The sequence below is a fragment of the Diuraphis noxia genome, unplaced genomic scaffold, assembly GCF_037042655.1.
Source record: "Diuraphis noxia isolate RWA-SAM2 unplaced genomic scaffold, SU_Dnox_SAM2 contig0003, whole genome shotgun sequence".
In the NCBI taxonomy this organism is placed as follows: Eukaryota; Metazoa; Arthropoda; class Insecta; order Hemiptera; family Aphididae; genus Diuraphis; species Diuraphis noxia.
In genome coordinates this window covers 33,849,690-33,864,160 of record NW_028301713.1, presented here as the reverse complement: position 1 = coordinate 33,864,160, position 14,471 = coordinate 33,849,690, and the positions used below count along the sequence as shown (strand labels likewise).

General features: G+C 30.2%; 1 protein-coding gene across 3 annotated transcripts; it reads left to right on the top strand.

Annotated features, from left to right (window-relative positions):
- The first annotated feature begins 706 nt into the window (after positions 1–706).
- On the top strand, positions 707–14,256 carry Mtp (microsomal triacylglycerol transfer protein). 3 transcript variants are annotated; one of them, XM_089222878.1, is made up of 16 exons: positions 707–899; positions 7,060–7,364; positions 8,659–8,868; positions 8,936–9,088; positions 9,171–9,330; positions 9,401–9,552; positions 9,630–9,790; positions 9,864–10,024; positions 10,094–10,215; positions 10,309–10,466; positions 10,604–10,867; positions 11,066–11,297; positions 12,421–12,639; positions 12,839–12,993; positions 13,605–13,772; positions 13,947–14,256. In XM_089222878.1, the coding sequence occupies exons 2-16, from the start codon at positions 7,086–7,088 to the stop codon at positions 14,089–14,091; spliced, it is 2,739 nt and encodes a 912-aa protein (XP_089079004.1). In that variant the 5' UTR covers positions 707–899; positions 7,060–7,085; the 3' UTR covers positions 14,092–14,256. The 3 variants fall into 3 exon arrangements, with proteins under 3 accessions (XP_089079004.1, XP_089079005.1, XP_089079003.1); XM_089222877.1 differs by lacking the exon at positions 707–899 and having other exon boundaries at positions 6,758–7,364; XM_089222879.1 differs by lacking the exons at positions 707–899; positions 12,421–12,639 and having other exon boundaries at positions 6,757–7,364.
- The last annotated feature ends 215 nt before the right edge of the window (positions 14,257–14,471 follow it).

Here is a 14,471-nt window from a genome sequence, read left to right as displayed (position 1 = left end):
AATTATTATGTATACTTTACAATGTAATTGGGCACGCCCCGTATTTAATAATAAATAAATATACCATGTCTGGCGTAGACGTATAGGTGTATCGTAAATATCTATTTCTTAAAATTTGTGAAATAATTGAAATTAAAATCAACAGTTATATTATAAACTTTTTTCATATACAATACAATTGTTATAGAATCACGTGCATCCATGTTAGAGTAACAAATAACGAGTGAAAAGTTATTGTCACACCGCTATAAAACGTGGAATAAGTGTTTTGTATTATATATTATATAATGTAGACACCAAGTGACTTATACTATAGTAATGGTTAGATATGTACATTGTACAAAATAAAATAACTTTATTATTATATGTAAGTACACTGTGTGGCTGCTGTTCTAATTCAGTGTGGTTCATTATAATAAAACAATAATAATAATATACACTATAATTTTATGCAGAAGACGAAAAAGGGCACACCGCATAAAATATCATATGCATGTACATTATAATATTATATGCGAGCTCACGCGACAATTACAAAACATTATATCTCTTGCCTACCCGTGAATTAATAAGTCAACGTTGGGCGTCTTTTGAGAACGCTTATTAGTCGCGTCAGATATAACTGCAATTTATTACTAATCACTATACCGTTAATCTCAACTCAGCAGACGATCGCACGTGAAACCTATAACATAAACAAATAATATTTAATAATAATAAAATATTTTGTCTATTAAATGCATTAAATTGTTAGTGTTATTATTATATATTATAATTTAAAATTTATTTTAATAATACAACATAATTGAGTACCTATATATATACCAATATATAAATTGAAGGGATGCAATAACGACGGTTGACGATTCGACGGATCGAACGGTTAATCTACAAAATCGGTATGATACACTCTGTTTATATTCTATTATTATAATCCCACAGATATATAGAATCAACTAGATTGCTAACTTACTGTGATACGACATCTATTCTGTATAATTTGCTGAAGCCATTGGCCGCCATTTTAAACGAGGCCAATGTTCATATCACTTGTGTTTATATAAGATAACGTAAAATGATTTTTATTTAATATTTTCTAAAAAATAATTATTATTATTTTCTAAAATCTAAAATAATAAACTAAAATCAAAATTTAACATCTAACCAAATTTTTAATAAAACAATAAAAACTATTACAAGAATTGTATAATATATTACACTGAAATTTAAACTTTATGAAAATTTAAATGCATAAATAATTAAAATAATATATTATATTGAAGTTACTTATTATAAAAAAAAAAACAGTCATTGTCTGCTTTTGTCTCTTATTATCAATATTAACTATGTGTGTTAAGACCCATTGGCTTCTTTTTAAATGGTGGTCGGTGGATGGTAACTTCACGTCTTATCGCAGTCAGCAATCTAGTTTTTCTATATATATATATGTGTATAATCCTCATATAGGTACTACTAACAAATATGAGGAATTGGATCATTATGTATTAAAAAATATGTAAATATTTACATTGTTATTTTTTCCAAAATAAATATTTAATATAGAAAAAATACATATTTTGCATAGTATATTCTATTACTTAATTATGGTATATTTTTAATACTAAATAACATTGAGTTATCAACCAACAAGAATTGAGTAGGTACTGAATTATCTAATTAATTTTTCTTCTACCGTTACTATAGACAATTTTTAGTTTTTATAATTATTGTCCTCTAGTAAACAATTGGAAATAATAAACACATGGAGATATCAAAATTGATTTTTATTTATACCAAGGGAAATATAATATTTCATAATTTTAACGATACTTAAATGTATTTTTTCAAGTTTATTACATTATTTACTTATTAACTGTTGGAGATTTAATCAAATTTCAGTATAGGGGAAATTAATTTTTTTAAATAAAGCTTATACTCATTAATCATTAAACAACATGTATACATACATTTAATATAAACATATAAATTCCAATGACAGTTATAATTATCTAAAATAATGCTTCTATCACAGCAAAAACTAAAAATATTTTAGATTTTTATTGATCACATGTTACATTTCAGAAATCAAAGGTTTTTGTTTCAGGAATACCCATATAATATATTCGAAAAATGGTAAAATCATTTTTGAGGGACGCTTTTTCCCCCAACCAGAATTCTTCGTAAATGCGTTTTGACTATTTTGAGCGTGGGCAAAAGAGAGAAAACAAACAGTGCGCTAATATCCTTTAAATTATTATTGCTCGTTATTAAAATCAAAATAGTTTTTAATGGAAAAGTTCAATTATAATTTGATACTAGTAGATCTTCCTGCTCTACGTGCGATAATGATTGAAGACTGTAAAATAAAGAATATAATTTAGGATGTTTTCAGTACTTACCTATACATAAAATATTACCTAATTATATTGACCTAACATAGGTACTCAATGTATAAGTACTTATTCATTATTGATAAACAAATGATTTATTTATTAATAAAAAGATTAGAATTATCGTAAATATTTTATCACAAAGAAATTATTTTAAAAATTTAAATATTTCAGTGTCACTTTAACTGAAATGTAGGTGCAACTGGATAAGTTATTAAATCTACATTAACATATTACAGGAGATGATAAAATTATAATAGCGTATTATTATTCTACAATTCCCTTATTTGTACGGCCAACAATATTTTTAGATTATTATTATTTATTTACCTATATTATTTTTGTGTATAAAGTAGATAGCATTTAATACCTTATTAGTTATTATACAGTATAAATTCTCAAACTTTGTTTAAATCATTCTGTACTTATATTGAATTATATCATTATTATTTAGATTAGTAGCAATCTACTATTATATTCATTAGTTATTAGTTGTTACTACTTAGCTACAATATTACTAAACTATTATTATAATAAAATATAATATATTATTGAACCATTAATGAAATGTTGTTAGAATAAATATAAAATGTAAAAAACTTATCGAGTCAAAGTTCGCATACGTATGATACCATCAGGTGTCAAAGGTCTGGTGTTTAATTTCCATTCTACCTATTTTTAACATAGACATGTTTACGCATTCCTGCTGAACAGCGACAGTCGTTCGGTCAGACGCTAACTGCTATACTGTACAGCCTGTACATCTTCACTGGTTCACTGCTATATATTACACCTATCCACACGACTGCAACGTCTGAGAAGAAAAAAACTTCTTCTAGTTTGACCTTCGTCGTCAGTTCGATATACGCACACCCATTTATGTGTAGAATAAATGTATAGTGTATACGTTAAAATACCATCACGAGTCGTTCGACTAAACCGGTCTGATACCGATTGATATGTAGTATGTACCCTATATACACATTTAACCATGTTTCACGTCTATAATATTATAAAACGGATACGGATAATGTTAGGTATTGTAATAATATTGTGTCTATACGTACGCCTTCGAATTCACTGATCAGATAGGTTAATAAATTATTCAATTTTAACGATTCTATTGAATGGAATTATGATTTCTAGCTAGTAGCTATAATACTATATAACTATAAATTATAATTATCGCGCGTTGTATAGATTGTTTTTAAAACATCATCCGATCACTATATAATATAATTCGAGCTATATGGCGTATTATATAAATATATTGTTATCGCCAGATATTAATTAATATAATTTTTTATGTATATTATTCTATAATATTATAGAGTAAAGTCCGGGTGCAGTAGAAAACGATGTAATTATTTGGTGTTTTTTGATTAGAACAAATCGATCTCTATTCCACTATTAGTGTGTGTTAATACCAAACTATAGTCTCAGGTAATAATATTATAATATATATAGTTGCATAACAATTAATAGCAACAGTGAACCGATAGCAGCAATAAAAGTGAATAAACTGCAGCAACTGCAACTCGGGCGACGATTTCATGACCTATGTAGTATAAATGCTGGCATAGGTGGGGCGGAAGATGTACGCCGCCGACAAGACACGTCATCAATACTTGGGTAGTCTGGATTTCCTTATAAATAATTACGAGTAGCGCGTTCTTTTCGAATAACTATTCATACAGATGCCCAACTTACTGCTGAGGCGTATGTACATAATATTAAATCAATAATATAGTATAATGTCATAATAAACACTTAAACTGTATATTATTATTTATTAACAATTTCGACCGGTATAAACATAATACCCGAGTCATCGGTTATAGACTTATAGTCGAAAAGAGTAAACAGCACGTCATTATACTTTGATGTCACACATCGGTCGACAATACAAATATAAAACTATAACAAACCATCCGACGGAATATGTGTATTATTTGACTATGTTTAATAATATATGAATACTAAGAAGACCCAATACAATCACCGAACAATTATGCACACATTTAAAAATACAGTTTTCATGTTTGTTAAAATAAAATATTTACATATACCATAGGTACTGTTATATTGTATTTAAGTAGGTAGGGAATTGACATAATGTAATAGGTAGGTATATTAAAAGTTTACTCTAATATGAAAACTGAATAAAAAACTGATGTAACGACCAAATCTTAAATTTTAAAGTGTATTATAGTTAATTCAGTAGGACCCCGAATACAAAGCTTAACTTAAGAACGGAGGAGAAAACCTCCCACAAAACTATTTTATCCACACACGACACACCATACTCACATTTTGTTAATATAATAGCGTTCCAGAAGAACTCATCAAGAGTTAAATAAGTACCCAAACTAATACACTTAGGACTGACTTGAAGACAGACTACAATGAAAGCTGTGCCGTCGCATAGAGCTTCTCACAGTAAAAGGCCCAGTGACCAATCGAGAAAAAAATCAACTTTTGGGAATATATATATTGCTACTTAGAATAGGCAACACTTAAGTCATAATTTTAGGGAGCAAAAAATAATTATCTACAAAAATTTCCATCCGGATGATTTGATTCACTCACTAATATCCGAAATCCTTTAATTAACACTTGATATTCAAAAACAGTAAATTTCATACACCATACAATATCGTCAATATTTAATGGCCATCTTTTAGATTCTGAGCGGAGTAAGGAATGTATTAGTTTTACAATGACGTTTATTTCTTTTTCTTTTTTATTCTGTAAACACTTTTTCTCCCTCTAAACTTGCTCAAAAGTATCAAGTGTAGCATCTTTTCTGAAAGGTAATGTTCTTGAGCTGGTACTTTAAACAAGTCATTTTTCGTATTTCGAAACGGTAATCGAAATAAAAATGGTTTAAGGGTAAAAACGTATAATTTCACGATTTTATAATATTAAATAATTACGGACGACATTTTTTTTTAAAATTATAACAGTATAATTAATATAGCATAACATATTTAAGACTGATAAACCGTCTTCACTCAGAATCGTATTTCGTATTCAATAATATTAATACATAATTTAATTAAAATTTAATACCATACATTACAGTAACCCACTTATAACCTACTCTACTGCAGAGCGACATCCACTTACTCACCCGATTTTTATTTTAAAATTTGAATTAAATCTGTACATTTTGTATATTATAGAACTGCACGATACAGAAAATAATCTTTCAAGTTCAAACTATTCTATAATACTTTGGTATATACTATTATTAAAAATAATTTAAGCTGTAACACCCCACCAAATATTTACCATACCGGTGTCGATAAGTTAGACTTCAGACCTTATCATACAATGGTCCGAAAAATGTATCTGGTAAATCGGAAAAAAGGCGGCTAAAATATCGGTTCCACTATAATAACATTATGTATATTATACAATATATATATATAATTATATATACAAATATATATAAATAAAAAAGATTTTATCTTAAAAATGTTGTCCATATTAATTTTCCACCCTGATACCGTTGACATATTTTAAGCAGTGTTTTTTAGTAAGTTAGTAGTTGATTTTGTTTTTGTTAGGATTTCATTACAACGTTTTAAAATTATAATTTTGTTCTATAGGGGTTGTAGTAAATTGCATTGCGAGAATAAAATATCAATACTACATTACGCGTTAAACATACTATAGGTAGCTACAGTGTTCGAAATTTTTCCTGCAAAACTGTTTTTCGTGATACAACAAATTATAATTAAATTTACACAGTTGTCAGTTACGCACTTACGCCTCAAGAAAAAAAAACCCACGGCAATAAAACAAAACGAATATAAAGCCATAGGTTTTCACTTTATATGCCATGTTGAATTGTTGATGTTATATAGAGTTGAATAAAATAAATATAATATTAAATTTGAATTTTCGGTAACAAGTTATGCCGATATTTTTGCTTGGTACCTATTTATATTATTAAATAATAATACAGAACACAACATGATGCTTTATAGGATTGATTACAAAATATTATATACCGCGGTATTAAACACAACCAGTGACCGTAACGCGCACCGTTGGCCCGGCCGCGATGTCTTAGCTGCAAATACGCTATCATATCAATTCAAGACGTTTCTCAAACCTCAACATTGCGATCGTCATCTCGCCACTGCGCCGCCGTAGCCGTCTTTCGGGTTCAGTGTACGGGAAGCGCATTTTTAACCGAATGAATATTATTACTTATTATTATACGGTCAGCGTGCAGAACTGCGGTAGTGGTAGTGGTAACGGTGTAGGTATACGACATGATATATATATATATATTTATATAATTTATAGTAGCCACGCCGGTCGTCGTACCGGTGCAGATAATAATAACAAAACAACTCGAAGGCAGTGCGTGCGCGTCGGTCGTCGTGTTCAGGTTTGTGTTGCTTATTATTTCTTGTCTCGCCTATCGTTTCGCGCACGCCTAACATATTATAATATTATAATATTGATAGGTGCTAACGTAATTCGTAGCCGTAGTTAACAGTTGTACACGAAACTGCGAATAATCGAATATATTCGTAGGTACATGATATTCGCCAATCAACGATCTTCCAATAATATCTGTAATTTTATCTCCGATGTATTTAAATATTATTTATTCATTTTCGTAATCCGTAAAATCGTTCGTCTGCATCAGCCGCTGCAGTGCCCCACATCTCACCGATGGCGTTGTCGTCCGATCGGACCGCAGCTTCGTTCCCGCTGCTGTTTCTGCTGCCTCTGATTCTGACATCGTCGCCGTGTTCGGCCGCTGCGACGGACAGTGGCAGACTGTTTCCAGCCGGCGTCCAGTACGAGTACGATTTGACGACCACAGTGCTAGCCGGAGGATCTTCAGACAACCGAGATCCGCCGGTTGGCCATCGGGTGGTCGGCCAACTGTTGGTCGCCAATCTCTGGGCCGCTACCGATACTGCCGACGACAAACTGCTGCGGCTACACGTGAGTACCTGTTGATGCATATAGTATTTATTTTTAAGCTGTACGCTACCTACTAACTATTTTATTTTTAAAATTATACAAATAAAATTCATAATACATTCTTGCACTCAGGTCCCCAAAGACAATTTACTTACAGAATGCAATTAAAAACAAATAAATACCATTCATTAATCTTGAACAAACATTTTTTTTTGGTTCAACTTTAAATTTTAGGTCTGAAGAAAAATACAAGGAAAAATTACAATATATACATAAATACAGGGTTGTAAAATGTTATATATGCGAGATACATATTATTATAACATATTTTCTATTTATTGTTGTCCTAATTTATTTTTACTGTAGGTAGGTAATATATGAATTACTTATACACACTGAGGTAAAAAGTATAAAGTGGTTTAAAGTTATGATCACTGGTTAAATTTCAAAAGACAAAAACGTTTCCTTATACATTTTCCGTTATATATTTTCTAAAACGCAGATTTTCTAGAAGTTTCATATTCTAAAATATAGATTTTCTAAATCTTGTCTTTCTAAAACTTGATTTTCGAAAACACGCACCCAAGTCTATTTTATAATATACTGAAAATATCACCAGTTGACAGTTACTAATATTCAATGGTGACGTGAAATCGTATCGATTAATTGCATACTGCAGGGGACTTATTATTATCAGCTATACCGCCGTGTAACTATTTTGTTATAAACTAACCTTTTTTTCTCGAGATTTTATTGCAACCTATTGGTATAATTTACTACAAATTTGTATTTGTGTTAAAAAAAAAATTTGAAACGGTCATTCAAAAAAAACGTATTACTACAAGATACTAATTAGTAATAACTAACTAATGAGATTTTAAATTATAAATAGGTGTTTTAAATACTTAAACTGTATAGTTGATGTAGAGGTATACATTCTACATCACAATGAAAAAAAACTCAATCATAAATACTCGTAGTAGCTCGTATGAATGGAAGTTCATGCACTTAATCTATCATAAAGTAGGTACGCCTTTAAGCACAAAAAAAAATAATAATCATAATTCTTTTTCAAATAAAATTTTTTTTAAATTGCTTTTATGCTTATCTTATTATTATTATATTATATAGGTAATGTATAAAAATTAAAAATATATACTTATATTTAATTTTAATTTTATATTTCTGGCATATTGGCAATGATTTCAATTTTCGACTTAACTAGTTATATACTTTTTTGGACTTTAAAGTTTAAATTAAAATTAAAATAAAAAACCCATTTTTTGACCTAACTTAATAATATATTTAACTATAGCTCAAGTCGCTCAAACTTCAAACGTGGTCCAAGAAATCAAAAAATGTTATTAATCGACAATTTATCGACCGTAAATCAAAGATCGATAGGTTTTCAGACCAACCGTTTTTTGTACACTGGAGGAATGGTCACGTAGAAAATCTGTATGTCTCTTCTGCTAATTCATTGACTGAAGGAAATTTTAAAAAAGGAATCGCTGGCCTCTTTCAGGTACATTAAAAAAAGAAAAAAGAAAACTAGTAATACTAATGATTCTAAATAAATTATTCTCGCGTAGTTTCAATTGTCAAACCAACGCGTAGTAGAACATTCAACACTCGGAGAGTGTAACGTGACCTATAACAAAATTAACGAAAATAGTGTTTCAAAAGTAATTGATGGATGTATTTTACCAACAACACTGCCACCTGAAATAAAGCATCCTGACAAAGTAATATAAAACTAGTAATTATTATAATATATGATAGACTGACCTCAAAGATTTTTGTTTGTATCGAATGTATTTCGCTTAGATTTGGCAAGGAACTTTACGCTCAAAACGCGAAGGCTTACTAATTTACAACCATGAATCCTTAGTTGATGTGTCTTTGGACGAAAGTCACGAGTTCTATACTGTCTTTATGAATGAGGTAGGAGCTTCGGTATCATCAAAACAACACATAAAATTCAAAGGTATTTGTAAAAATAAGTTTTGATAGCAACACGTGAATTAATTATTAATCAAAATAATACTATTTAATAGAAACCAAACCAAATGACGATATCATTGAAGCTAATACTTTAAATGAAGCAGTTCATCAATTAGAAAAACAATTCAAACTGAAACTCGAAAAGCAAAATTTAAGTCCAAAGCACGAAGTTAAAAATTGTAAACACTACAATTCTTGTAATAAAGTAAGTAAACCAAATAAGTACTTTGTTATAATAATATAATATAAAAAATAAATTATTTTAGATATTTTTTATTTTAGTTGGAAGAAGTGGTTAATAACTACCACGATTCTTTATTGGATTCAGAACTAGGAAAGTCCAAATCAGCTTATGGTGCGATTAAAGTAATGAATGCTATTGTAAATAGCGACACAAAAACTATTAAAAAAGTATTGACAGATAAAAAAAATGAGGATATAGTGTAAGATATTTTAATCTAGCTTATGTTGTGTATCTAAACCTGTATATATTAATTGTATTACTTTTATTTTTAGGGTTCAATTATATGATTTATTAGGAGCTGCATTAAGTGAAAATTCACATAAAGCCTCAATGGATACACTAGATTTTACTGATGTTAAAAGCGTCGAAAAAATAGAAAGATACTTATGGAGTGCATCTATAAATTTCAATCCAAAAATAGAAATCATAAAAAGTAATATACCTATACTCGAATCCAAGATATAGCTTATTGAATTTATTTCGACATTAATGATTTAAATAGGTTTATTGTCAATCAATGATGAGAAAATATCTAATAAAAAAATAATGGACACCTTATTTAACACAGTGACCGCTATGGCTAGTCGTTTGGCTCGTTACAATCACACGGATACAAATGTTCTCGTAAGTATTAATCGAATGTTCATTCACATTTAGATTTATTATTTAGTGAGACATAAATATATAAAACATTAAAAACTCGTAAATTTATTTTAGCTTAGCAGCGAACTAGTCGTCAAAACATTGGAAAGACTGGAAAAATGTAAATTAGACGACGACGAATGCATACTAACATACATCAGAGCGTTGTCTAATCTCAAACATCCGCTGTCAGTTGAAATGCTGTTGACCTTTGCACAACACGGAAACAGAAAGTAATAACTTAAAGGCAATAATTCTAAAGGGGGAAGGATTGTATTAAGTTTGAAATTTATCAAACTTATCATGAACAATAATGTGACAACTATACAATAGTTCCAATAATATTTATATAATACATTATTGTTTTCAGGACTAGCGCATACGCGATGAAAACGATTAAAATGTTTGGTCCTGGTTTTTGGGACAGTCGAGTGCTGAAATATTGCAACAGAATTTTCTTTCAGCTGGTCAAAGAGCAGGACAGCAGCACCAGGACAATAGCACTGGCCATACTTCTGGAGTCTGATCCAGACTATGACCTGCTGAAACATGTAGTTAAATGGCTTGCGGCACCGGGCGAGGGATACGAAATCAAACAGTACGCGTTGGAACTATTGAAGGAAATGGCTAACCAGTGAGGCATTTGAAAGGTTCTTAAACGTATTAGACGCCCATATAGACGTATATAATAATAATGTTAGCGATCTATAATATTCAGAGAATAAAACGAATTCGAAAAGTTTAAAAATATTATGTCTCCATGAGTGCGTACCTATCCCTGAAAAAAACCTTAAGTCATAACCGTAGATGTTATTTTACGTTTTATTTCTAGAAACGAGACATCAGCGAAATTGTTGCGGACGGTGTTAGTTCGTGAACGGTTGAACCACTACGGCAGCATGGCTCAAAGAGGCTTGTCGTCATGCTTTTCAAGAAAATTAATTAACTACAACAACATCACCGGACTGGTGAAAAACTCTCAACAAGTATATTCGGGAGTAACCAAACGCGGGTCGGTAGACATCGTCTTGGAACATAATAACATTAAATACGACTTGTGTAGTGTAAGTTCTTCCATTATAATTTATAATATTGAAGCATCTGTAGCTATCTTAGAATATTATATTCCTCAAAATCACAAACATGCCTAACTTAATCCGTGTGGTTTTATCTTCAAAAAGTAAACAAAATTATTTTGTATCGGTTAGGTCAGGTTAGGTTTTTAATTGGACATTTAAATTTAATTAGGTATTTAAAATTAAAAAATTCATAACATTCCAAACATTTTACATTTGTAATCAATTTGACAACAATAAAATTACTCTAGTATAATTTAACTGTTGTTTACTGATGAACTTGGTCGAACGTATTTTCAAATTTTTATTTTAAACCGTACTACTGCAAGTACCTAAATGTTTGCAAGGCTGTATATTGGGGGGGTTCACCCCCACCCCTCCCAAAAATTTGTTCCAGCTACGGCCCTGAATGTTTGTTACGCATACATTTTGATATAATGCTTTAACTTAATGACATAGGTAGGTAATAATATATACATTATATACTAAGTCGTAGTGGAAATGTGGGGGGATATATTGTGGCCGTCAGCCAGCCGCAACGGCAGACAGGTAGCAGCAGCACGTTACGGCAATGAAAAATAAAATTCAACAACGTAAACATGTTTACGGAAAACAAAAAAAAACGATTTTAGAGAAAAAATACCTATTATGAGATTACATAAAGAAAACAATATTTCGGGGACAACCTCATCGGGATTTTGTTTTATTTCAAATAAACAGCTTGCTGTAAATTAAATAGAAGGCACAAAAACATTTTTTTTTTTTTGCATTTTTTAAACAACTATAACTTTTTTAATAATTTATATTTGATTAAACGCCGATGAGGTTGTTTCCTAAATATTGTTTTCTATAAATTTCATTATAGGTATTGTTGCTATAAAACCATTTTTTAATAGCGTTTCGTTTGATTTTTGTAGACGTGTTTTTTACGCCAAATATTACGGGTATAACGTCCTCTTAATCCTCTCCATATAATGCTAGTAATTAATGAGTGCGATACTCACACTAATGCAGATTATTTCATTACGTTTTTATAATTAAGATATGCCGTGTGTATTGTGTACCTTTTATTGTAATTATTATGACATTATGTATAGTAATATCGTTGCAGTTCGGCATGTTCACAACCGGACTCGGGTACTTTACATCCCTGTATGACGATTCGGGCAAAACAGACTCGTCCGACGAGGCCAACTTACCGGCCACAGCGGGTCTGGAACTCGTAGTATTCGGCGTGCATATCAGACCATTCATTATGTTTTCTAATCAAGGGCAGTTAATGGGACACGTTTGGGCTGGAACCGGGTCAGACAAAACACCCATCATTCAGGTACATATTATAATATTAGGTATATAGTTTCAATTATATAGAATCAATGATTATCAGACGGTGCCTCCAATAAGTGCAGGGTTCAGTCTCCCCCACCCACCCAAAAAAAAAAAAAACTAATATTAAACGTCCTTAAACAATACACGGGCAATAAACAGTACTAACTTTCTAACTTAAAAATAATATATTGGTTTTGCAGGGACTATCTCAAATGATCGAACATCTAGAATACATACCACTAAGCAGTGGAATTACGGCAGAGCTGAACGTCAAAGGAATGTTGTCATTGGACATATCCGGTCAAATAGAAATGAGCCTCTGGAATAAAAACGCGCAATCGGTGATCGAGAAAAAGTAAGAATAGCCGCTGAATACTGATTACATTTTTTTTAAATATTTCAACAATATTACATAATTTGTACCAAAATACGTCATAATAGTTGTTTGAATGTATGAAGTATTAATGTATTATTATTACAATACAATCTTCAATATTCGCCAATTGACACGTTTTGTAACTAACGATTGTAATTTGTAAATAAAAACCTGATTAGTTATCCAATACAATTTAACAGTCTTACGATTTAAAAACTATAACGCATAATACACTTGAAAACCGAAAAATTGTTTACTATATAGACATAAAATAAAAATAAATAGACAGATAAATTGATAAAGACAACTCATAGTCGTACAATAATGTTTATGATGAAACTTTTAAATTTTATAACATAAATAACAACGGGTAAGGACATTATTTTACGATTACATTTTAAATACATAAACACGAAAAATAAAAAATACAACACACATCATTTTAAAATCAATAGAAACGGATCATTCTTCTCTCAGCTCAGAATCTAAAGTTAGTTCCGATAAAAATTTGACTTTATTATTTTACATAAAAACTATTAACGGGCACTGTCACATTTAATATAAATTATAATGGTCTGTTCTTCGTATAGCGGCGGGATCAGCATACAGGGGTCATTGAAACTGGATACAGACTTGGTTACGGACGAAGTGGACTTTGCACTAATTACCGAAGGGCTGTTACATATGCATAGCGACGCCGAATTCGCGACAAAAATTGTTGTTTGCATGCGTATTGATTTCGTGGATACAAACGTGACGTAAGTATATATTGTGACTATACTTAAAATAAATTATAACAAATAATAATTCTAAACTAATTCATGCTACATTCAATATTTGAGCCACTTTTAACAAATCACCTAGACCTAAATTTTTACTTAGTCCTTACTTTTCACTTATTTTATCTTCAAGCTAAACTATTTAAATTTCAGCACGACTGTAAGAAAAAGTGAAAAAGTCCACGGACTACACCACAAATCATACACGATCACGACGCGGACGCATCCAGTTTCCGGACGGACGTTCGCCTTAAACCAAATGGTCAACGAATTTTGTAATATCATCCATTCTCGGTGAACTGGTAGACTAAAAAAAGTCAACAATACACGCAAATTAAATATTTCAAATAATATTATTATTATTGTTGTTACCTCAAAACACGACTGAATTATTTTTATTTTAAGTTTTGTTATACAGACAATTCAGAACAAAATATAATATGGATTAGTTATTATTTATTAATTATTAAAGCTGTTTTAACTTTATTTTGAATTCCTATTTAAGTATGAATGTATGTCTGATTGTTAAAAATGAGTACAATATTGATATCGAATATGATAATTCACAATTTTCAATAACTTAATTATCGTTATAGTTTGTATAGTATATTTATTTTTGGTTTCTTAGTATATTATATTACAATGAAATAATAGCACGTAAGCTTGTATAAGTAAAAC